The 26,602-nt window shown below is 42.4% G+C and overlaps 1 protein-coding gene across 1 annotated transcript in view; it reads right to left on the reverse strand.

Moving 5' to 3' along the window:
* The window catches only part of LOC133619851 (uncharacterized), a 46,050-nt gene that overhangs the window by 2,381 nt on the left and 17,067 nt on the right, over nt 1-26,602 (reverse strand). Inside the window, exon 2 of the mRNA XM_072915425.1 lies at nt 13,746-13,921. Coding sequence (XP_072771526.1) covers nt 13,746-13,851 — 106 coding nt within the window. The 5' untranslated portion in view covers nt 13,852-13,921. The remainder of the gene's footprint in view (nt 1-13,745; nt 13,922-26,602) is intronic.

The following is a 26,602-nucleotide window of genomic DNA, read 5'->3' on the forward strand; positions in this document are numbered from 1 at the left end:
CGACGGTACTTGGTATAATCCCGCACGAGACAATCCGCCCTTATAGACCGTGGTCCTATGTGTGTTTGTGTATGTGTGCGTGACTGTCGTAAAAGTCCGGCTCCTTTTAAAGGGGAACATTATCACAATTTCAGAAGGGTTAAAACCATTAGGAATCAGTTCCCAGTGGCTTATTTTAGTTTTCAAAGTTTTTTTCAAAATTTTACCCATCACGCAATATCCCTAAAAAAAGCTTCAAAGTGCCTGATTTTAACCACCCGTCCATTTTCCTTTGACGTCACATAGTGATGCCAACACAAACAAACATGGCGCATAGAACAGCAAGCTATAGCGACATTAGCTCGGATTCAGACTCGGATTTCAGCGGCTTAAGCGATTCAACAGATTACGCATGTATTGAAACGGATGGTTGTAGTGTGGAGGCAGGTAGCGAAAACCAAATTGAAGAAGAAACTGAAGCTATTGAGCCATATCGGTTTGAACCGTATGCAAGCGAAACCGACTAAAACGACACAACAGCCAGCGACACGGGAGAAAGCGAGGACGAATTCGGCGATAGCCTTCTAACCAACGATTGGTATGTGTTTGTTTGGCATTAAAGGAAACTAACAACTATGAACTAGGTTTACAGCATATGAAATACATTTGGCAACAACATGCATTTTGAGAGTGCAGACAGCCCAGTTTTCATCAATTAATATATTCTGTAGACATACCCCCATGTCAGCAGGCCAGGGAAGCTAGGGTCGATATTCTTCTCTTGATCATCTTCGGTGGCATAAGGGACGGTGTGAGCCAAGACATCCAGGGGGTTTAGCTCGCTCGTCTGCGGGAACAAACTGCCGCCATTGCTTGCCGTGCTACCGAGGTCCTTTGTCCCTGAATTGCTCACACACTCCGGCAGATTCAATGGGGGTCTGGTGGCAGATTTCTTTGACTTTATGGTTGGAAATGCATCTGCTTTGAGTGTCGCAGGATATCCACACATTCTTGCCATCTCTGTCGTAGCATAGCTTTCGTCGGTAAAGTGTGCGGAACAAACGTCCAATTTCTTGCCACTTTGGCATCTTTGGGCCACTGGTGCAACTTGAATCCGTCCCTGTTGGTGTTGTTACACCCTCCGACAACACACCGACGAGGCATGATGTCTCCAAGGTACGGAAAACAGTTGAAAAAACGGAAAATAACAGAGCTGATTTGACTCGGTGTTTGAGAAAATGGCGGATTGCTTCCCGATGTGACGTCACAACGTGACGTCATCGCTCCGGGAGCGAATAATAGAAAGGCGTTTAATTCGCCAAAATTCACCCATTTAGAGTTCGGAAATCGGTTAAAAAAATATATGGTCTTTTTTCTGCAACATCAAGGTATATATTGACGCTTACATAGCTCTGGTGATAATGTTCACCTTTAACGTAATTAATGTCCATTCACTGTTGTGCCTCACACAGCTGGATGTGGAGCCCAGAAGAACAAAATAATACTTTAATATTGATGATACATGTCATACATACAGCGTACACCGTCTGGCTCGATACTGTGACATGATTGTTCATGTTTTTTAGTCAGCACAGATTGGTGTCTGTTAGAATAATTATGTGTAAGTTATCACACAACTCTTATGCTTAAAGGGGAACATTATCACCAGACCTATGTAAGCGTCAATATATACCTTGATGTTGCAGAAAAAAGACCATATATTTTTTTAACCGATTTCCGAACTCTAAATGGGTGAATTTTGGCGAATTAAACGCCTTTCTAATATTCGCTCTCGGAGCGATGACGTCACAATGTGGCGTCACATCGGGAAGCAATCCGCCATTTTCTCAAACACCGAGTCAAATCAGCTCTGTTATTTTCCGTTTTTTCGACTGTTTTCCGTACCTTGGAGACATCATGCCTCGTCGGTGTGTTGTCGGAGGGTGTAACAACACCAACAGGGACGGATTCAAGTTGCACCAGTGGCCCAAAGATGCCAAAGTGGCAAGAAATTGGACGTTTGTTCCGCACACTTTACCGACGAAAGCTATGCTACGACAGAGATGGCAAGAATGTGTGGATATCCTGCGACACTCAAAGCAGATGCATTTCCAACCATAAAGTCAAAGAAATCTGCCGCCGGACCCCCATTGAATCTGCCGGAGTGTGTGAGCAATTCAGGGACAAAGGGCCTCGGTAGCACGGCAAGCAATGGCGGCAGTTTGTTCCCGCAGACGAGCGAGCTAAACCCCCTATCGACCCTAGCATCCCTGGCCTGCTGACACCAACTCCAAAACTGGACAGATCAGCTTTCAGGAAAAGAGTGCGGATGAGGGTATGTCTACAGAATATATTAATTGATGAAAATTGGGCTGTGTGCACTCTCAAAGTGCATGTTGTTGCCAAATGTATTTCATATGCTGTAAACCTAGTTCATAGTTGTTAGTTTCCTTTAATGCCAAACAAACACATACCATTTGTTGGTTAGAAGGCGATCGCCGAATTCGTCCTCTTTCTCCCGTGTCGCTGGCTGTCGTGTCGTTTTCGTCGGTTTCGCTTGCATACGGTTCAAACCGATATGGCTCAATAGCTTCAGTTTCTTCTTCAATTTCGTTTTCGCTACCTGCCTCCACACTACAACCATCCGTTTCAATACATTCGTAATCTGTTGAATCGCTTAAACCGCTGAAATCCGAGTCTGAATCCGAGCTAATGTCGCTATAGCTTGCTGTTCTTTCCGCCATGTTTGTTTGTGTTGGCTTCACTATGTGACGTCACAGGAAAATGGACGGGTGTATATAACGATGGTTAAAATCAGGCACTCTGAAGCTTTTTTTATGGATATTGCGTGATGGGTAAAATTTTGAAAAAAACTTCGAAAAATATAATAAGCCACTGGGAACTGATTTTTAATGGTTTTAACAATTCTGAAATTGTGATAATGTTCCCCTTTAAAGGCCGTTGCTATAGTTATTAGTTATTGTGCTCAAGTTGTACTTTTCTATCTGGCAAGGACAACATTTGTTGTCAGTCACGGCATATGAAGGGTTACATCGACGCAGATATTTTGTTTGTCTTAGCCCACTAACAGCCAAGGACTTTAAGGACCTCAATGAAGATAAGACAACAGCACGCAGACGAAGCAGAGACAAGGCAATCACATCATTTTATATGGCCCGCGAATGTCTGGAAAAAATATGCGTCAATAAAGTACATTATCTTTTCCTCCTGTTGGTCTTTCCATTTCGACAGAAAAAATGACATGTGCTGCATGCAATTGCATATTTTTAAAACCTAAATGTTATTTAATAATGCAACAAATATGTTGTGGAGGGGGGCGTGGTCGGCCAAGGCCGGCTTTGGAAGACAGCTGACAGGTGATTAGATTGCCCAGCTGGGGTTAGTTATCTAATCACCTGTTGTTCTTATCAGTAGCGGCTGAGAGCAGGAGGAGGAGGAGTGCTTGGAGAGACGGAAGCACACGAACACTGAGGAGGCGGACTAAAAAGTCGAGAATCGTGCGAAACCTTGATGAGCAATAAAACATTGTTGAACTCTGAACGCCGGACTCCAGTCCAAGTGTGTGATCAGCAGGACCCACTAGGAGGCAACCTCCACATATGTTATCATACATTCATTTTTTTTGTAAACAAACAATTGAATATTTGCTTGATCCCTGCTTGCCCTCTTTGTCTTGTCCTGTCTACACTTTTTTTGAAGCCTCTTTCTCTGCGCTGTCCTCCAAATCTAAACATCAGACATGGAATTGATTAGCTGGACTCTCGACTCAATTGACAAAATCTTTTCAACGAGGAAAAGAGGTTCTAGGGAGCCTGGCTGCCCTGATGGAACCATTGCTGCGGGGTACGTGGGAGATTCCTGGGAGAAATGGGGAATCATGTGCCTCTCAGTCCTTTCCATCGAGGACCTGGAAGACATCTACCTACCGTATTTTCCGCACTATTAGCCGCACCTAAAAACCACAAATTTTCTCAGAAGCTGACAGTGTGCCTTTTAACCCGGTGCGCTTTATATATGGATAAATATTAAGATTCATTTTCATAAAGTTTCGATCTCGCAACTTCGGTAAACAGCTGCCATCTTTTTTCCCGGTAGAACAGGAAGCGCTTCTTCTTCTACGCAAGCAACCGCCAAGGTAAGCACCCGCCCCCATAGAACAGGAAGCGCTTCATCTTCTACTGTAAGCAACCACCCGCCCGCGTAGAAGAAGAAAAAGCGCGCGGATATCACCGTACGTTTCATTTCCTTTGTGTGTTTACATCTGTAAAGACCACAAAATGGCTCCTACTAAGCGTCAGGGATCCGGTTCATGAAAAGACGCAATCTCTCCATCCACACACGGATTACTATTTCACAGCAACTGATATTCCTGTGAACCGCACTGTGGATACAACGGGAGCACGTACGGTGAATATTCGCACCACAGGGAATGAGAAGTCATCCTTCACTGTGGTTCTAGCTTGCCATGCTAATGGCCAGAAACTTCCACCCATGATGATATTCAAAAGGAAGACCTTGCCAAAAGAGACCTTTCCAGCCGGCGTCATCATAAAAAGCTAACTCGAAGGGATGGATGAAGAAAAGATGAGCGAGTGGTTAAGGTAAGTTTAAGTTTACGCGAAGAGGCCGGGTGGCTTTTTTCACGCAGCTCTGTCCATGTTGATATACGTATGTTTGTGATTGCACATTTGCGTACATTTTGGGAGTGAACAGAGTTGTTAGAACGCTGGTTTTTAATATATTATTAAAGTTTGACTGACCTATCTGACTGTTTTTTTGACATTCCTTTAGCTCAGTTAGATGCGGCTTACAACACCGGGCGGCTTATAGGTGGACAAAGTTTTGAAATATGCCGTTCATTGAAGGCGCGGCTTTTAACCCAGGGCGCCTTATGGTGCGGAAAATACGGTATTTGGAACCGTGATCGCGGGGGCACCTGCTGATTGGGCTGGGCATTGCTCTGGTGAATCGTCAAATTCGTAAGACGATGGCAGCCACTCAAGGAGCCTAAAGGCTGTTCGTCGCAATTGAAGACTTGGGTCGGGCTGTGGGATCACAGACTTTGGCGATTTCTGAACTGAATCGCAAGATGGATCACATCATGGAAAAGCTTGTTGAAATGCGAAAATTGGATATGAGCGCAGCCAGCATGGACGAATAGACCAGACAAGCCATTGTAATGTCTGCTCGTTTGGAAAAACAAAAATCCCAATCTACGATTTGACTCCCTCGAATGGCCTTGACGCTGCAAAACAGAAACAGGCTGTTCCGAAAACATCCCCCGAGGACTCAATGATGGACGCTTTTGACCTCCCTACCCCCTCAACAACACCTGGAAGTCGAACATTGTTTGCATTGCATGCAGAACGGCCCCAGGCCTATGGACACAACAAATTAGTTTTTTCCCCATGGACTCAGTCTGTACCCCCACCCGAGTGTCCAGCCTTTGACTGATATTTTATTACTCTTCCCCCCTTCCCCAATATCACCTTTTCCCCACCTTTTTAAGGAGCGCCGTAAGTGGCTGATCCGTTGGCGGTCCCGTCTTGTCTCCCTGTAACGTATGTCTGCTCTTAGTGGGACTGTGCCGAAAATGTAATTTCAGTTCTTATATGTCTTGTACATGTTAAAGAATGGACAATAAACATCATCTTGAATCTTGATCTTCAATCGAACAAATATTTTATCATACATTCATTTTTTTTGGTAAACAAACAATTGAATATCTGCTTGATTTGTGGTTTCAAAGCAAGTTATCCATTAAATTCTACACTGTAAAAATTATAATCATACATTTTCAGGTCATATCCTGGCAATTGAACGATCGTCTTTTTACCGTAAAATAAATGGAGGTCCCATTTTGCTATATGCAGTAATACACCGGAACAACAGTAACCATAGAATTTCAAAGAAAAAAAAACGGTACAATTTTACAGTACAGTTACATTTACAGTAATAACCCAGCAGGCACAAGACATTGAAACAACATTGACAACTTGTTGAATTAGGTCCTGACGTTGAGCAACTCAAACATAACGTTGAAACAACATGCTTTTTGACAACGTTTAATCCAGTGTTTTTCAACCACTGTGCCGCGGCACACTAGTGTGAAGTGGGATCCAGTCTGGTGTGCCGTGGGAGATTATCTAATTTCACCTATTTGGGTTAAAAATATTGTTTGCAAACCAGTAATTATAGTCTGCAAATGATGTGTTGTTGTTGAGTGTCGGTGCTGTCTAGAGCTCGGCAGAGTAACCGTGTAATACTCTTCCATATCAGTAGGTGGCAGCCGGTAGCTAATTGCTTTGTAGATGTCGGAAACAGCGGGAGGCAGTGTGCAGGTAAAAAGGTGTCTAATGCTTAAACCAAAAATAAACAAAAGGTGAATGCCCCTAAGAAAAGGCATTGAAGCTTAGGGAAGGTTATGCAGGACGAAACTAAAACTGAACTGGCTTCAAAGTACCGTATTTTCCGCACCATAAGCCGCCCTGGGTTATAAGCCGCGCCTTCAATGAACGGCATATTTCAAAACTTTGTCCACCTATAAGCCGCCCCGTGTTGTAAGCCGCATCTAACTGCGCTAAAGGGAATGTCAAAAAAACAGTCAGATAGGTCAGTCAAACTTTAATAATATATTAAAAACCAGCGTTCTAACAACTCTGTTCACTCCCAAAATGTACGGTAATGTGCAATCACAAACATAGTAAAATTCAAAATAGTGCAGAGCAATAGCAATGTCACAACACACAAAATAAACATAACGCTCACTTTCTGAAGTTATTCTTCATTCATAAATCCCTCGAATTCTTCTCCTTCGGTGTCCGAATTAAAAAGTTGGGCGAATACGGGATCCAAAATGGCCGGCTCCGTCTCGTCGAAGTCATCAGAGTCAGTGTCGCTGTTGTTGTCCAGCAGTTCCGTGAATCCTGCCTTCCGGAAAGTTCGGACCACAGTTGAGACCGATATATCCGCCCAGGCATTTACAATCCACTGGCAGATGTTGACGTATGTCGTCCGGCGCTGTCTCCCTGTCTTAGTGGCGCAGGTCATCTTGTTGCTTCAATTCTCTTGCTGCTGCTCTATTTCCGTGTTCTACTGCGTGACTTATTGCCTTGAGTTTGAATTCTGCGTTGTACGCGTGCCTCTTAATAGGAGCCATTTTGTGGTCTTTACAGATGTAAACACACAAATGAAATGAAACGTAATATCCGCGCGCTTCATCTTCTACGGGGGCGCGTGGTTGCTTACAGTAGAAGAAGAAGCGCTTCCTCTTCTATGGGGGCGGGTGCTTACCTTGACGGTTGCTTACCGTAGAAGAAGAAGCGCTTCCTCTTCTACGGGGAAAAAAGATGGCGGCTGTTTACCGTAATTGCGAGACCTAAACTTTATGAAAATGAATCTTAATATTAATCCATATATAAAGCGCACCGGGTTATAAGCCGCACTGTCAGCTTTTGAGTAAATTTGTGGTTTTTAGGTGCGGCTAATAGTGCGGAAAATACGGTAAACAAAAACTGAATGCTGGACGACAGCAAAGACTTACTGTGGAGCAAAGACGGCTGTCCACAATGTACATCCGAACATGACATGACAATCAACAATGTCCCCACAAAGAAGGATAAAAAACAACTCAAATATTCTTGATTGCTAAAACAAAGTAGATACGGGAAATATCGCTCAAAGGAAGACATGAAACTGCTACAGGAAAATACCAAAAAAGAGAAAAAAAACACCAAAATAGGAACGCAAGACAAGAACTAAAACACTACACACAGGAAAATAGCAACAAATACAAAATAAGTCAGGGTGTGATGTGACAGGTGGTGACGGTACACCTACTTTGAGACAAGAGCTATATTGATGCATGCTTGGTTATGCTTTAAAGTCATATCCAAAATTGTGACGACGACTTTTTACTGTCAACTGAGTTTCATTTTGTACTGATTTCTGCTGGTGGTGTGCCTCCGGATTTTTGTCAACGCAAAAAAATGTGCCTTGGCTCAAAAAAGGTTGAAAAACACTGGTGTAATCAATGTCGGGTTCTGACGTTGATTTGACTATTGAATTTTGGTCATTTTCCAACCAACATTCTACAACACAAATACAACATTGAAACAACATGCTTTTTGACAACGTTTATTTAATGTCAGGCTGTGGCGTCATTTCCCAACCAACAACGTTGATCCAACGTTAGACACCAACACAACGTTGTCTCAATTTACAAATACAACTATTTTGCAGTGTTGTTTCAGAGGCAGTTTTAAAGGGGAACATTATCACCAGACCTATGTAAGCGTCAATATATACTTTGATGTTGCAGAAAAAAGACCATATATTTTTTTAACCGATTTCCGAACTCTAAATGGGTGAATTTTGGCGAATTAAACGCCTTTCTATTATTCGCTCTCGGGAAGCAATCCGCCATTTTCTCAAACACATTACAAACACCGAGTCAAATCAGCTCTGTTATTTTCCGTTTTTTCAACTGTTTTCCGTACCTTGGAGACATCATGCCTCGTCGGTGTGTTGTCGGAGGGTGTAACAACACGAACAGGGACGGATTCAAGTTGCACCAGTGGCCCAAAGATGCCAAAGTGGCAAGAAATTGGACGAAATTTGTTCAAAATACGAGGGTGTGGGGTAAGCCGACGAAAATGGTCAGTCGTTTGTTCCGCACACTTTACCGACGAAAGCTATGCTACGACAGAGATGGCAAGAATGTGTGGATATCCTGCGACACTCAAAGCAGATGCATTTCCAACGATAAAGTCAAAGAAATCTGCCGCCAGACTCCCATTGAATCTGCCGGAGTGTGTGAGCAATTCAGGGACAAAGGACCTCGGTAGCACGGCAAGCAATGGCGGCAGTTTGTTCCCGCAGACGAGCGAGCTAAACCCCCTGGATGTCTTGGCTCACACCGTCCCTTATGCCACCGAAGATGATCAAGAGAAGAATATCGACCCTAGCTTCCCTGGCCTGCTGACATCAACTCCAAAACTGGACAGCTCAGCTTTCAGGAAAAGAGAGCGGATGAGGGTATGTCTACAGAATATGTTAATTGATGAAAACTTTATTTATTACTCGCGGTTTTACGTAAATTATTATAAACTGTGTTTACCAATAATTTAGCTTAAAAACATTACAACACTTAAAAACAAACACATACCAATCGTTGGTTAGAAGGCGATCGCCAAATTCGTCCTCGCTTTCTCCCGTGTCGCTGGCTCTCGTGTCGTTTTCGTCGGTTTCGCTTGCATACGGTTCAAACCGATATGGCTCAATAGCTTCAATTTCGCTTAAGCCGCTGAAATCCGAGTCTGAATCCGAGCTAATGTCGCTATACCTTGCTGTTCTATCCGCCATGTTTGTTTGTGTTGGCATCACTATGTGACGTCACAGGAAAATGGACGGGTGTATATAACGATGGTTAAAATCAGGCACTTTGAAGCTTTTTTTAGGGATATTGCGTGATGGGTAAAATTTTGAAAAAAACTTCGAAAAATAAAATAAGCCACTGGGAACTGATTTTTTAATGGTTTTAACCCTTCTGAAATTGTGATAATGTTCCCCTTTAAAGGACATGTATGTATCATCAACGTTGTATCAACGATTTGTGCCTGCTGGGAAGCTGTAAAAAAAACACTGTAAACTTGACTGTATAATTGTGGTGAGTGAGCTGTAATGTTTTCCTATAAAATATACCGTGTGTTTTTTTACAGCATATCGAAAAAGGAATTGGAAAAGTCGAATCACTGTTTATTACTACAAAATTTGGCAACTGAGCGGAGTACTGTTTTCCCATTTACAGTACCGTATTTTCCGCACCATAAGGCGCCCTGGGTTATAAGCCGCGCCTTCAATGAACGGCATATTTCAAAACTTTGTCCACCTATAAGCCGCCCCGTGTTATAAGCCGCATCTAACTGCCCTAAAGGAATGTCAAAAAAACAGTCAGATAGGTCAGTCAAACTTTAATAATATATTAAAAACCAGCGTGATGTGGGCGCGCATGGAGTCGTATATCAACATGGACGGAGCTGCGTGAAAAAAGCCACCCGGCCTCTTCGCGTAAACTTCCCTTAACCACTCGCTCACCTTTTCTTCATCCATCCATCCCTTCGAGTTAGCTTTTATGATGACGCCGGCTGGAAAGGTCTCTTTTGGCAAGGTCTTCCTTTTGAATATCACCATGGGTGGAAGTTTCTGGCCATTAGCATGGCAAGCTAAAACCACAGTGAAGGATGACTTCTCATTCCCTGTGGTGCGAATATTCACCGTACGTGCTCCCGTTGTATCCACAGTGCGGTTCACAGGAATATCAAAAGTCAGTGGAACCTCGTCCATGTTGATAATGTTCTCTGGCCGGATCTTTTTTTCAGCTATCTTGTTTTTACAATATGCACGGAAAGTAGCCAGCTTTTCTTGAAAGTCTTTAGGCAGTTGCTGTGAAATAGTAGTCCGTGTGCAGATGGAGAGATTGCGTCTTTTCATGAACCGGAAACCTGTCGCTTAGTAGGAGCCATTTTGTGGTCTTTACAGATGTAAACACACAAAGGAAATGAAACGTAATATCCGCGCGCTTCTTCTTCTTCTACGGGGGCGGGTGGTTGCTTACAGTAGAAGAAGAAGCGATTCCTGTTCTATGGGGGCGGGTGCTTACCTTGGCGGTTGCTTGCGTAGAAGAAGAAGCGCTTCCTCTTCTACCGGGAAAAAAGATGGCGGCTGTTTACCGTAGTTGCGAGACCTAAACTTTATGAAAACGAATCTTAATATTAATCCATACATAAAGCGCACCGGGTTATAAGCCGCACTGTCAGCTTTTGAGTAAATTTGTGGTTTTTAGGTGCGGCTAATAGTGCGGAAAATACGGTAATACATCCAGGAAATGACAAACTTAGAAGTTTACCGAAAAACAAACAAACATTGGTACTGTTTTTACATTTACAGAAATATGCTGTAAAAAACGTAAATGTAACTGGGTTTTTTTTTACATTGTACGTACAAAAAATTATAATAATCAAATGCTAAGGCAATTGTGTAATAATATCATTCACAGTTAGATGCGGCCCTCTAAGAGAAGCCATAACTGCAAGTGGCCCTCAATTAAAATGAGTTTGACACCCCTGACATAGATTGATGTGTGGAGTCTTTAATTGTTTAATACTGTATGTACACTATTTTAAATCTTGTCCAAAAAAAGAAAGTAAATAAATGGTTATGTTTACATCACACACACTCAAGGAGCCTAAATACAGTTGAAGTTAATTTGCACTCGTACTGAAGGTGCTTTATGTTAACTATTTGGTAACGTACTATTTTATATTGCTTTATAAAAGCAAAGAACATATCACTACTTTCTTACATTTATGGTGTAAGGACCTGCGTAGGAAAACGATTACTTGGACATTTGTGTACTGGCAGTCAGGTGTAGAGGAGTGAAGCTGCACATTTTTTGACCTCTCTTTTACTCGAGGTGGGAGGAGAAACATCGATTTTTGGATGCATCGCAATTTTGGACATGGACGATTATAAAATGTTCCAGTTTTTCACGCATTTCCATTTCCACAAATGTGGGAACTAAATTAACTTTTTATTACAAATGCACTGTTTTTTTTTGTTATTGCAATAAACTCTTATTCAGTGAAACAAAAAGAAATGTAAAACTGTATCAAAGGTGGAATCGAATTGTAGCTCCTGAATCGTGGGGTGCCAAAAATGTTCCCCTCTGTCTCTTACTCTTTCTTTTTCTCACGTCTGTATAACTACTTTTTTCTCTCACGTCGTTATCGTTTGAGATTTTGGAATAATTGAGTTTACAAGTGGAAAATACACGCAAGCATTCAACTATCCACAAATGTATCTTGAATTGTAAAACAGTTAAAATGTCGTTATTAGACTTTATGATTTGTGACAATCAAAAGTTGACATTAATCATATTATTCTTGTTCTTTATTACCTCCAATCCTCTGCACGTTGGTTGATGTGGGATCTGAGCCAAGGATGTCGTTGTGGCTTGTGCAGCCCTTTGAGACACTTGTGATTAAAGGGGAACATTATCACAATTTCAGAATTGTTAAAACCATTAAAAATCAGTTCCCAGTGGCTTATTTTATTTTTCGAAGTTTTTTTCAAAATTTTACCCATCACGCAATATCCCTAAAAAAAGCTTCAAAGTGCCTGATTTTAACCATCGTTATATACACCCGTCCATTTTCCTGTGACGTCACATAGTGAAGCCAACACAAACAAACATGGCGGATAGAACAGCAAGCTATAGCGACATTAGCTCGGATTCAGACTCGGATTTCAGCGGCTTAAGCGATTCAACAGATTACGCATGTATTGAAACGGATGGTTGTAGTGTGGAGGCAGGTAGCGAAAACGAAATTGAAGGAGAAACTGAAGCTATTGAGCCATATCGGTTTGAACCGTATGCAAGCGAAACCGACAAACGACACGACAGCCAGCGACACGGGAGAAAGCGAGGACGAATTCGGCGATCGCCTTCTAACCAACGATTGGTATGTGTTTGTTTGGCATTAAAGGAAACTAACAACTATGAACTAGGTTTACAGCATATGAAATACATTTGGCAACAACATGCACTTTGAGAGTGCAGACAGACCAATTTTCATCAATTAATATATTCTGTAGACATACCCTCATCCGTGCTCTTTTCCTGAAAGCTGATCTGTCCAGTTTTGGAGTTGATGTCAGCAGGCCAGGGAAGCTAGGGTCGATATTCTTCTCTTGATCATCTTCAGTGGCATAAGGGACGGTGTGAGCCAAGACATCCAGGGGGTTTAGCTCGCTCGTCTGCGGGAACAAACTGCCGCCATTGCTTGCCGTGCTACCGAGGTCCTTTGTCCCTGAATTGCTCACACACTCCGGCAGATTCAATGGGGGTCTAGCGGCATATTTCTTTGACTTTATCGTTGGAAATGCATCTGCTTTGAGTGTCGCAGGATATCCACACATTCTTGCCATCTCTGTCGTAGCATAGCTTTCGTCGGTAAAGTGTGCGGAACAAACGTCCAATTTCTTGCCACTTTGGCATCTTTGGGCCACTGGTGCAACTTGAATCCGTCCCTGTTCGTGTTGTTACACCCTCCGACAACACACCGACGAGGCATGATGTCTCCAAGGTACGGAAAACAGTCGAAAAAACGGAAAATAACAGAGCTGATTTGACTCGGTGTTTGAGAAAATGGCGGATTGCTTCCCGATGTGACGTCACAATGGTCTTTTTTTCTGCAACATCAAGGTATATATTGACGCTTACATAGGTCTGGTGATAATGTTCTCCTTTAATTTAGGTAGCCAGGGACTGCAGATGGAAATTAGCTATTTAGCTATTATCTGGTACAGAACATAAATGTATCTGAGCTTAATGTTCCTGTGCATTGTCCCTTCAAATAAAGACTAAACTGAAACTCATATAAATAAACTTTGATTGATTGATTGAATGATGCCGACATGTGGTCCAGTCTTCTCTTCACATCTCTTACTCTTCCCCAACATCTCTTCTTTCACATCATTCTTTTCTTTACACAAGCGCTTGTTTTGCTCTTCCACTTTCTTCATTTGACTTTTGCATTCTTTCATCTCCTCTGATGTGAACTCCACTGCCTTCTTCAAGCTAACAATCATGGCGGCTCTTTGTTTACATTCTTCAACAACCCCAGCTAATTTACACTTTAAGGGCTTTAAATAGTTTTCAAAGGACAAAACTTCAAGTCACTCACCTTCATCTTTCGTCTTTATCTCCGTTGGTGATTTGCTGGAAGTTGATTCTCTTTCATGTTCTCTTTTAGCGGACGTCGCCATCTTAGCATAGCAGTAGTCGTCCATCTTCTATCACGTCTTCAATCTTCACTTCACATATCACTCCATCGCTACAACCTCAACTTGTGTTCGTGGGCTGTGGAAAAGATGAATATTTAAGCCTCTACATCGCCGTTAGTTCATACATGTTGTCATCGTTGCCGTCCAGTCCGCCATTTTGGTCGCCACCAAAGCCTTTGAGTTGCTCGACTCGTTTGCGCATGCGCCAAAAGCCAGCCACTTCCGGTCCTTACTCGTTTTCTTCTTCTATTGGCTTAATCATAGCCATGTTGTAAGGGTACGCAGCATGGAGCGCTACTGCCTACTGGCGCTGACGAGACGCGGGGCCGCCATCTTGGAGTGGTGATCCGCTCCACTCAGTGCAATTCATTTGACAGGAGCAATGAACTGTCAGCGCATTTAATTCATCTTACCTCACTGAATACCACTGATTTTCACACGCTTTTTCGTCATACGTGTAGCTATAAAAAAAGACACATGTTTTATTATTCATAGTTTGATTAACAGCAATAGAATATTTTTATATGCTATAAGTGACCAGACGTCCCAGATCAAAACTGGGAATATAATCCCAGAGAAGGGGGAAAAAAACGGTCAGCTATTTTGAAGTTGAAGAAATAATATGATTAGGTTATATATACATGCTTATATCCTACATAAACAATGTATGAATACATTAGATATCTATATATCTTATAGACTGTATCTTTGTTGCTGCAGCAGCAGAGAGTTTATTCTGTCTTGACACTTTGTATTGATATTTTCTATTACATTATTCCCTTAAATGATCATGTTTACAGTCATTGTTTTATATGTATTTTTTATGTGTGTTGCTTTGGATAAAAGCGTCTGCCAAATACTTCAACATAAACATATATAAACACCTGAAAGTCTTTATATCTTCATATACCTCCCCCCCCAATCTGGACTGTGGTCCTAACTTTTACCCATGTTGGCTTTTACAATCGTTATCTTCATCATTTATTTCAACTTTATGTTATTCAAATATCCATCCATCCATCCATCTTCTTCCGCTTATCTGAGGTCGGGTCGCGGGGGCAGCAGCCTAAGCAGGGAAGCCCATACTTCCCTCTCCCCAGGACAGCCGGGAGACATAGTCTTCCCAACGTGTCCTGGGTCTTCCCCGTGGCCTCCTACTGGTTGAATGTGCCTGAAAAACCTTGACATTTTTAAATGTAATTAATTTCATTGACAAGCAATTCTATTATGGTCATACTCTTGCTTGCTTGCGGCTACGATTTCAGTACTATTGAAGATCTTTGCTCCTTCTCAACTCTAATATTCTTTTCACAAAATACAACCAATAGTACGTTAATGTTAAATCTTACTTGTGAAAAGTAATCCCCCGATTCCTATTTTCAACTGTCCGCTCATTGAGCAGGAAAACGCTGAACACCATCTTTGTTTTCTACCTGTCAACTGTCACTTTAGGCTGCTCGCCGGCTCCTCATCACCACTTCAAGATGGCGGCCCAATTTCTCGCGTCACAGCAGCCAATGCTGCGTCTGCTTATAAGATGTTTATGGGCTTAATGGTTTACAATTATCAATCAAATCTTGGAGAATGATTAAGAGCATAAAAGCCTTTAAATTCATATTTTTGTGAAAAACATTTAAGGAAACAAAGAAAACAGTGTTTTTAACAGTGTTTGTGGATGCTGCAATGCATGATGGGAAACTCATCGTCCGGTCCGGTGGAGTGCCGCCCGAACACAAAATGAACGTTCCTCACTCGTTGTGTCCTTTAGCCTTCATACGCTTCATAAAGCAAAGGCTGCAAGTAAATAAGTAGTTTGAAAGTTAAAGTGACCAGACTGTGTGACTTTTAAGAGCTTTGTGTGCTTAATATAGATCGTTTTGCGACTTCGGTACTGCTACTGAATTATTGTGCGGTTTGCTGCCATCTAGTGGCTATTTTGGGTACATCAACCGCTCTGTTTTTCAACAGATTAATTTGTACCCGCTCTCCTGATCGCAGGATGTACAATTTGGTAAATGTGTCTCTGACTACTCGCCTCCATGACGGCGAATACATTTATGTAATAAAACATTTCCATTCACAACTCACTTCACTTTATTGGTAAGATTCCGTACTCAGTTCACATTGTTTGCTGCATAGTAGCCATACATGCCAACCCTCCCGAATTTTCCGGGAGACTCCCGAAATTCAGCGCCTCTACCGAAAACCTCCCGGGACAAATATTCTCCCGAAAATCTCCCGATTTTCAGCCGGAGATGGACGCCACGCCCCCTCCAGCTCCATGCGGACCTGAGTGAGGACAGCCTTTTTTCATGACTGGAGAACAACAGGGTGACAAGAACTAAATCATCCAGACTAGAGATAAATTGTATTATTATGTTTATCTTACCTAAAAATAAATATATTTACTAATTTAAAAAAATAAAGAAATAAATGCATTTTTACTATATTTTGCTAAAAACATCAAAATTAATTGTATTTTTATTTGTATTTTTTCCGACTCCTTATTACATCCAGCCATAGAATTAAAATAAACATATTTGAAATAATTAATTTTAAATGATCATAATAATTCATTTAAAATGACCATATTTAATTATTAAAATAATTGCTTGTTTATCAACAACTTTAGCATTTTATTCACTACATTTTGAAGCTCTCAGAAGCCAAGTTATGTTATATTCTTTAAGATTTATTTATGCAAGTTTGAATGATCAATTATCCAAACACAGTTTTGTTTGCATATTTTCAGTATGTATGTATATATATATATATATATATATATATATATATATATATATATATATATATATATATATATATATATATGTATGTATGTATGTATGTATGTATGTATGTATGAAATACTTGACTTGGTGAATTCTAGCTGTCAATATACTCCGTCCCTCTTAACCACGCCCCCCCCACCCCTGACCACGCCCCCCCCCCCCCCCCTCCCTCCCGAAATCGGAGGTCTCAAGGTTGGCAAGTATGACAGTAGCCATATTGGCTTCTTTACTTCCGTTCAAAAGTCACGTGACATAATCATACTTGCCAACCTTTGAGACCTCCGATTTCGGGAGGTGGGGTGTTGGGGGCGTGGTTAAGAGGGGAGGAGTATATTTACAGCTAGAATTCACCAAGTCAATTATTTTATGTATATATATATATATATATAAGAAATACTTGACTTTCAGTGAATTCTAGGTATAAATATATATTTATTTTATTATATATATAAAAATAAGAGAAATACTTGAATTTCAGTGTTCATTTATTTACACATATACACACACACACACATAACACTCATCTACTCATTGTTGAGTTAAGGGTTGAATTGTCCATCCTTGTTCTATTCTCTGTCACTATTTTTCGAACCATGCTGAACACCCTCTCTGATGATGCATTGCTGTGTGAAATGCACTAGATGGCAGTATTGTCCTGTTTAAGAGTGTCACAACATTGCTGTTTACGGCAGACGAACTGCTTTACGGTAGAGGAAAACACGTCACTCAGGTCCGCATGGAGCTGGAGGGGGCGTGGCCTCCAGCTCCGCCTGAATTTCGGGAGATTTTCGGGAGAAAATTTGTCCCGGGAGGTTTTCGGGAGAGGCGCTGAATTTCGGGAGTCTCCCGGAAAATCCGGGAGGGTTGGCAAGTATGGACATAATCCAACTCATTTTTATGTTGAATTGATATTGTTACACCGCCATTGTGTATTTTTGTCTGATTATAATTCTGATGATCTTGAACATTTGAAGTAGTATCGGCATCGGTATTACCAAAACTGTCCGTGTAACTACTTGGTATTGGATGCTGTCAGGTTCAAACACTGATGACATCTATTAAAACAGACGAGAAGCAAGGAATCATGGAGTTCAATTTTGCTCAATTGAGGAGACACATGTTATTTGGGCTGTATTCTAGTTACAGATCCAAACTACGTTCTAAAAGTCTAGCCCGCGTGCTTCCTCTATTTATTTGGGAGGTCCCTGGTTACATCACTGAAGCTGTCGCTGAGGGAAGGGGGGTAATCTCGACAACTCCAGTTAGACACAATATATGATTATACAAAAATGCAAATGTGTTGACGCTGGTGATATCGCCTTGTCTCTGCTCTGTCTGCTTCACGGCGGTGTTCGGCCTTGGCAGTCAGCAGGCCGTTCGTGGACACAAACACTGATACCAGACTGGCTTGCAATCTTTTGGATTGCCAGCTCTGCACAGACAAAGAAAAATACCACTTCCGCACAATTGACAATAATTATAGCAACGGCCCTTAAGCATAAAAGTTGTGTGATAATATATACATCATACTTGCCAACCTTGAGACCTCCGATTTCGGGAGGTGGGGGGTGGGGGCCGTGGTCAGGGGTGGGGTGGGGGGAGTGGTTGGGGCGGGGGCGTGGTTAAGGGCGTGGTTAAGAGGGGAGGAGTATATTTACAGCTAGAATTCACCAAGTCAAGTATTTCATATATATATATATATATATATATATATATATATATATATATATATATATATATATATATATATATATATATATATATATATTTCAGTGTTCATTTATTTACACATATACACACACATAACAGTCATCTACTCATTGTTGAGTTAAGGGTTGAATTGTCCATCTTTGTTCTATTCTCTGTCACTATCTTTCTAACCATGCTGAACACCCTCTCTGATGATGCATTGATGTGTGGCACGCACAAAAGTGCTTTCATCAAATGCATTAGAGTCTGGAATCTTCCATCTCTCCCTAGCATGGCCCAAAACCGGTCAATCTTTGCTTCCTGAGGAAGATCTTCAGTGCCAAGCACTTGGTAGTCCACTACTTCTTCCCGGAGGCTATCCAGGTCCAATCGCAGCTGCGGCTTGGAACTTACAAGCTGTTATGAGAGTAGAGTATGTGTGTGTGTGGCCCTTTAATAGGTGAGCATGTGAGGTGAGTGACGTCAGGTCTGGCTAACTTTAGTTCATAATTGGGAGATAAGACAATAAAATCAAATTAAAGGTTTAAGATGCATTCTGGAGAAACATCCTGCATGAATTTGGATAGAAATAGAATTTGTGAACAGTTTTGACAAGTAGTTATTTAACTTGGTTTGTTATTAAAAATCTGTTATGTTCAGTCCAAAACTTTTCAAAGTCAAGAAGAAGACAACACGAGACAAATGTCGGCTATTTGATCAATTTTAATGAGTATTTCTCATATCAGGACACAATCTTTATACAAACAACATTTGTAAAGTTACAAAGGACTTAAAGTTAGTTTTATTTGCTGATGATACAACTGTGTTTTGTTCAGGAGAGAACACACAGAAGCTAATACAAATAATAACAGAAGAAATTAAAATGATGACTATCTTTGAATCTCAGTAAAACTAAAATAATGATTTTCAATAACAGCGGAAGGGAAAGTCCAACACAAATACAAACAGACGGAGTAGACATTGAAAGGGTAAAAGAAAACACATTTTTGGGTGTAAAAATTGATCAAATGAACTGGAAAGTGTATTTTGTAGCGTCCCGGAAGAGTTAGTGCTGCAAAGGATTCTGGGTATTTGTTCTGTTGTGTTTATGTTGTGTTACGGTGCGGATGTTCTCCCGAAATGTATTTGTCATTCTTGTTTGGTGTGGATTCACAGTGTGGCGTATATTTCTAACAGTGTTAAAGTTTTTTATACTGGCACCCTCAGTGTAACTTGCATCGCTTTTGATGAAGTATGCGTTGCATTCGCTCGTGTGTGCGTACAGACACACAAGGGACCATTTAGTGTTGCCAATCAACCTTTGTCCATCTATCCATTTTCTACCGCTTATCCCTTTCGGGGTCGCGGGGCGGGCTGGAGCCTATCTCAGCTGCATTTGGGCGGAAGGCGGGGTACACCCTGGACAAGTCGCTACCTCATCACAGGGCCAACACAGATAGACAGACAACATTCACACTCACATTCACACACTAGGGCCAATTTAGTGTTGCCAATCAACCTATCCCCAGGTGCATGTCTTTGGAGGTGGGAGGAAGCCGGAGTACCCGGAGGGAACCCACGCAGTCACGGGGAGAACATGCAAACTCCACACAGAAAGATCCCGAGCGCAGGATCGAACCCAGGACCTTTGTATTGTGAGGCAGATGCACTAAACCAGACTTGGGCAAATCAAGGCCCGGGGGCCACATGCGTCCCGTTGAGCTTTTCAATCTGGCCCGCCGGACATTACCAAATATTTTTTTTAGATCTTTAAGATGGAAAGTGTAGATGCCATTATGATGTGCAGTCATGTTTTCTAATGACCGTAAGTCTTCAACTACGTATACTAAGTCTTTCAATTTTTTCAAGTACCATACTAAACGTTTGACCCTAATTGAGCTCCGTACTTAAATCCGGTTAGTATTCGAGCGCACATATCTTGTGACTGGGTCTGAACGATGTTAGAATGGATGAAAAGCGGACGTGACGATAGCTCTTAGAGTACCGTATTTTCCGCACTATTAGCCGCACCTAAAAACCACAAATTTACTCAAAAGCTGACAGTGCGGCTTTTAACCCGGTGCGCTTTATATATGGATTAATATTACGATTCATTTTCATAAAGTTTCGATCTCGCAACTACGGTAAACAGCCGCCATCTTTTTTCCCGGTAGAACAGGAAGCGCTTCTTCTTCTACTGTAAGCAACCACCCGCCCGCGTAGAAGAAGAAAAAGCGCGCGGATATTACCGTACCGGTACGTTTCATTTCCTTTGTGTGTTTACATCTGTAAAGACCACAAAATGGCTCCTACTAAGCGTCAGGGATCCGATTCATGAAAAGACGCAATCTCTCCATCCGCACACGGATTACTATTTCACAGCAACTGATATTCCTGTGAACCGCACTGTGGATACAACGGGAGCACGTACGGTGAATATTCGCACCACAGGGAATGAGAAGTCATCCTTCACTGTGGTTCTAGCTTGCCATGCTAATGGCCAGAAACTTCCACCCATGGTGATATTCAAAAGGAAGACCTTGCCAAAAGAGACCTTTCCAGCCGGCGTCATCATAAAAGCTAACTCGAAGGGATGGATGAAGAAAAGATGAGCGAGTGGTTAAGGTAAGTTTAAGTTTACGCGAAGAGGCCGGGTGGCTTTTTTCACGCAGCTCTGTCCATGTTGATATACGATTCCATGCGCGCCCACATCACGCTGGTTTTAATATATTATTAAAGTTTGACTGACCTATTTGACTGTTTTTTTGACATTCCTTTAGCGCAGTTAGATGCGGCTTATAACACGGGGCGGCTTATAGGTGGACAAAGTTTTGAAATATGCCGTTCATTGAAGGCGCGGCTTTTAACCCAGGGCGCCTTATGGTGCGGAAAATACGGTACGTTAAAGGCAGTGCATTTAAGGCACGCCCCCAAGACTGTGGTCCGGGTGGACGAGATATAATGACTGATGAACACCTTCGTTCGATAATGAAGGTTGCCTCAGCCCAAAGCCTGAGCCCCGACATTAATGAACTAGCATCCAAGAAAAGATGGCAGGTACCTACCTGGCTTGGGCACATCAGATTAGATCAGTGTGTTGCAAACTGAGCAGTTTAAAGTCCTGAATGGTCGGTTTATTCATTGTTCTTTTATTTTCAAATTTATTAGCCTGTGGAAAATTGTAATGTTGATATTTACCTCAGAAGGTTGCAAATAGAAAACAGGCATTCCATTTTTATTTAAATTGTATTTGATATGCCATTGATATTTTTTAATTATTATTATTTGAAACTCGATTTTGCATGTCACTATAAAGTTGTATAAGCCTTGCTTGTTCAATATTCAATGCAAAACTTGTTTGGGTCCCTATTAAAAGGTTAATTTGTTCAACCTTGGCCCGCGGCTTTGTTCAGTTTTAAACTCTGTATTTGAGTTTGACAGCTCTGTTCTAGGCCAAAAATCACTTCATATTCTTTACTGCTCGCTAGTGTTACATATATGAGTTATTGTGTAGAAATATGGGGAAATTGTCAGGACTTGGTCTTGGGTGTTTGCTTTTCCGGGGTGCAACGGAAAGTTGGCACAGGCGAGACGGGAATGAAGGTACATGATTTATTGAAACACTAGAACTACAAAAAAAGGATCAAACCAAAGCGCGCACAGTGGGGGAAACTATGAACAATTAAACAAAACATAAACTGTGGCTTGATAAACAAAAACTTACTTGGCATGGAACCGGCATGAAAAAAGAGCAGCAAGGATCATAAGGGTGTGCAGAAGCATATATGGGGTGAGGTCGTCAGGCCGAACAACAGAAAATGAATGAATTTAAATACTATGGACATGATTAGTGAAAGCAGGTGCGTGACTCAAAACGTGAAACAGGTGCGTGACGTGACAGGTGAAAACTAATGGTTGCTATGGTGACCAGACAAGGGAGTGAAAAGACAGAAACTAAACAAAACATGACTTAAAACAAAACATGATAATACAGACATGACAGAAATAAGTACAAAAGTACACTTCATTCACTAACGGTGTTACAAAAAAAAGATCAATTAGAGTAATACATAATGTTGGATATACAAAACATACTCTTTATTTATTGAATCACAAATATTGAAATTCAACAACTTGGTGCAATTGCAAACATCTAAAATGATGTACAAAGCAAACTATAACCTGCTAGCCAGGAATGTGCAACAGTTCTTGAAAAAAGAGGAAATTATAACCTTTAAGAAAAATCTAATTTAAAACATTTCTTTGCACGTACAACACATAAGACTTTTATCCTATCCGTATGTGGAATTAAATGATGGAATGGATTAACCAAATAAATCAAACAGTGTACGAATATGATTGAGTTTAAAAAACTGTTCAAACTACAAGTGTTCACAAAGTACAAAGAAGAATTATGATAAACATCTTAAAAAAAAAAATCTCACTCATCTCCTAGGTGAACCGTAAATTACATAACTATTTATTTTTGAGAACTTTAGTTATTGTGTATATGCTTATATGTCTAATATTAATTACGTATTTAATATTTGTTTATTTACTGTCATGTCTGTGTAATCATGTTTTGTTTTAGTCATGTTTTGTTTAGTTATTGGACTCTTTAGTTTCTGGCTTTTCACTCCCTTGTCTTGTTTCCATGATTACCCATTAGTTTCACCTGTTCCACGTTTGGACTCATTGTGCACTCTTGTTTGTCACCATAGCAACCCATTAGTTTTCACCTGTCACGTCACGCACCTGTTTTCGTTAATCATGTCTGTAGTATTTAAGTTCATTGTTTTCAGTTTGTCTTTCTGACGACATCCCACAATTATGCTCTGCACATTCCTGACACTTGATTTCATGTCCATCGTTCATGCTGCTCCTTTTACTCCATGCCAAGTAAGTTTTTGTTTATTAATGCTATAGTCTTTTGGTTTCATGGTTTGTTCTCCGCCACTGTGCGCGCTTTTCGTTTGTACTTTTTTTGATATATTAAATAAATCATGTATTTACATTCCCGTCTCGCCCGAGCCAACTTTCCGTTGCATTCCGGAAAAGCAAACACCCAGGACCAAGTCATGACACTTACGGCATGTTTAATTTACCCATTTATTTACTCACTGTTCTGTTACAAACAGAGAACAAGGAAATGGGATAAAACTGCTATGATTTGAACTTTTTGAAGTTGAATATACGGAGGATGAACTACTGCTTGTTGAAGCCGACATGAAGGAAGAGTGAGACTTTTCGAATAATTGTATCTAAGTTATCACAAAAACTTTGTGTTACATTGAGTTCCCGGCAAGAAGACAAAAACATGTCTTTGAACCTACCAAGAAGAAGGCTTGTAAAACTCCACTGTGTAGGGGGGGAAGCAACATGAAGGTGTTCTGTTTCTTTCATGTATTGTAATCAACAGAAATATATTGTCTTGACCAATGAACTACAAAAGCGAAGAGGAAGCAGGACCAGACTCCCCTCCAGGCACCGCTTCTTTGAACTGTTTACGACCTTTTCTTTCAACTGTTCTGTAACCAAGGGCAACGCTGTTTACGACCCCTCTCCCTTGGAAGTAGCTGTTGCCATGTGGTCAGGGAGAGTCGATATAAAGGAGGAGGCGTGCAATCTTTCGTCAGAGCGTGCTGAGACACTGTACAGAGACGATGGAGCGGACGGAAGCAGAGAGAGTGAGGTCGGCGTGACGACAAATATGGAGCTTGGAGCCAAGCTATATCGACATAAATGGTGTGCTTACCCAAAGTCAATTTAAAATAACCAAACGCACACATGTCCATCGAATAAGTCACTTTAATATCGATCATGATACACGCAGCACGCCATGCGCGTTCGTACAACTACAGTACGTACACTGTCTAGCTAGTTGTGTACAAACAAAACATGAAATGTGGGCTAATACTTTACAGATTCTGTAATATGACTGTTCATGTTTTTCAGTCAGTAGATTGCTGTCCTATCACATTGTGTTGTGCGTTACAAACTCAAACGCCATTCAGCTGGTGATCCAGAAGCTAGCTTATCTCTTGGCTAATACCGTAGCATGCCGATGCGTTACTACGCTAGAAAGAAAATGCTCCTCAGTAATCAGTCTTACAATAACAATGCGGCTACAGATTGGTTGTTACACAGGTTACGGAACGTAAATGAAGTATTGTTGAAAGTTTTTGGATGCGTTTTTAAAGCGATTTAGTGGTAGAATTAATCATTAGCTGCATTGCTAGCCACCTAGAATGAGCCGATTTTTACGTTAAAATGCAAAAACGAACTTCTTGTCTCTCATAATGATTGTGAAGGAGAGGTAAAATGCCGTCAAGCTGAAGAAGGAGTCCTATCGGGTTCTTTTGGCCCATAGGACTCCTGAGGCAGCGGACAGGTACCGACAGGCCAAGCGGTGTGCGGCTTCAGCGGTCGCAGAGGCAAAAACTCGGACATGGGAGGAGTTCGGGGAAGCCATGGAAAACGACTTCCGGACGGCTTTGAAGCAATTCTGGACCACCATCCGCCGCCTCAGGAAGGGGAAGCAGTGCACTATCAACACCGTGTATGGCGGGGATGGTGTTCTGCTGACCTCGACTGCGGATGTTGTGGATCGGTGGAGGGAATACTTCGAAGACCTCCTCAATCCCACCAACACGTCTTCTTATGAGGAAGCAGTGCCTGGGGAGTCTGTGGTGGGCTCTCCTATTTCTGGGGCTGAGGTTGCTGAGGTAGTTAAAAAGCTCCTCGGTGGCAAGGCCCCAGGGGTGGATGAGATCCGCCCGGAGTTCCTTAAGGCTCTGGATGCTGTGGGGCTGTCTTGGTTGACAAGACTCTGCAGCATCGCATGGACATCGGGGGCGGTACCTCTGGATTGGCAGACCGGGGTGGTGGTTCCTCTCTTTAAGAAGGGGAACCGGAGGGTGTGCTCTAACTATCGTGGGATCACACTCCTCAGCCTTCCCGGTAAGGTCTATTCAGGTGTACTGGAGAGGAGGCTACGCCGGATAGTCGAACCTCGGATTCAGGAGGAACAGTGTGGTTTTCGTCCTGGTCGTGGAACTGTGGACCAGCTCTATACTCTCGGCAGGGTCCTTGAGGGTGCATGGGAGTTTGCCCAACCAGTCTACATGTGTTTTGTGGACTTGGAGAAGGCATTCGACCGTGTCCCTCGGGAAGTCCTGTGGGGAGTGCTCAGAGAGTATGGGGTATCGGACTGTCTGATTGTGGCAGTCCGCTCCCTGTATGCTCAGTGCCAGAGCTTGGTCCGCATTGCCGGCAGTAAGTCGGACACGTTTCCAGTGAGGGTTGGACTCCGCCAAGGCTGCCCTTTGTCACCGATTCTGTTCATAACTTTTATGGACAGAATTTCTAGGCGCAGTCAAGGCGTTGAGGGGATCTGGTTTGGTGGCTGCAGGATTAGGTCTCTGCTTTTTGCAGATGATGTGGTCCTGATGGCTTTATCTGGCCAGGATCTTCAGCTCTCACTGGATCGGTTCGCAGCCGAGTGTGAAGCGACTGGGATGAGAATCAGCACCTCCAAGTCCGAGTCCATGGTTCTCGCCCGGAAAAGGGTGGAGTGCCATCTCCGGGTTGGGGAGGAGATCTTGCCCCAAGTGGAGGAGTTCAAGTACCTCGGAGTCTTGTTCACGAGTGAGGGAAGAGTGGATAGTGAGATCGACAGGCGGATCGGTGCGGCGTCTTCAGTAATGCGGACGCTGTATCGATTCGTTGTGGTGAAGAAGGAGCTGAGCCGGAAGGCAAAGCTCTCAATTTACCGGTCGATCTACGTTCTCATCCTCACCTATGGTCATGAGCTTTGGGTTATGACCGAAAGGACAAGATCACGGGTACAAGCGGCCGAAATGAGTTTCCTCCGCCGGGTGGCGGGGCTCTCCCTTAGAGATAGGGTGAGAAGCTCTGCCATCCGGGGGGAGCTCAAAGTAAAGCCGCTGCTCCTCCACATCGAGAGGAGCCAGATGAGGTGGTTCGGGCATCTGGTCAGGATGCCACCCGAACGCCTCCCTAGGGAGGTGTTTAGGGCACGTCCGACCGGTAGGAGGCCGCGGGGAAGACCCAGGACACGTTGGGAAGACTATGTCTCCCGGCTGGCCTGGGAACGCCTCGGGGTCCCACAGGAAGAGCTGGACGAAGTGGCTGGGGAGAGGGAAGTCTGGGCTTCCCTGCTTAGGCTGCTGCCCCCGCGACTCGACCTCGGATAAGCGGAAGAAGATGGATGGATGGAGGAGAGGTAAAATTCCCCCCAAAAAGGCAGTTCCCCTTTA

This window comes from Nerophis lumbriciformis, linkage group LG20 (assembly GCF_033978685.3).
Source record: "Nerophis lumbriciformis linkage group LG20, RoL_Nlum_v2.1, whole genome shotgun sequence".
Classification (NCBI taxonomy): domain Eukaryota; kingdom Metazoa; phylum Chordata; class Actinopteri; order Syngnathiformes; family Syngnathidae; genus Nerophis; species Nerophis lumbriciformis.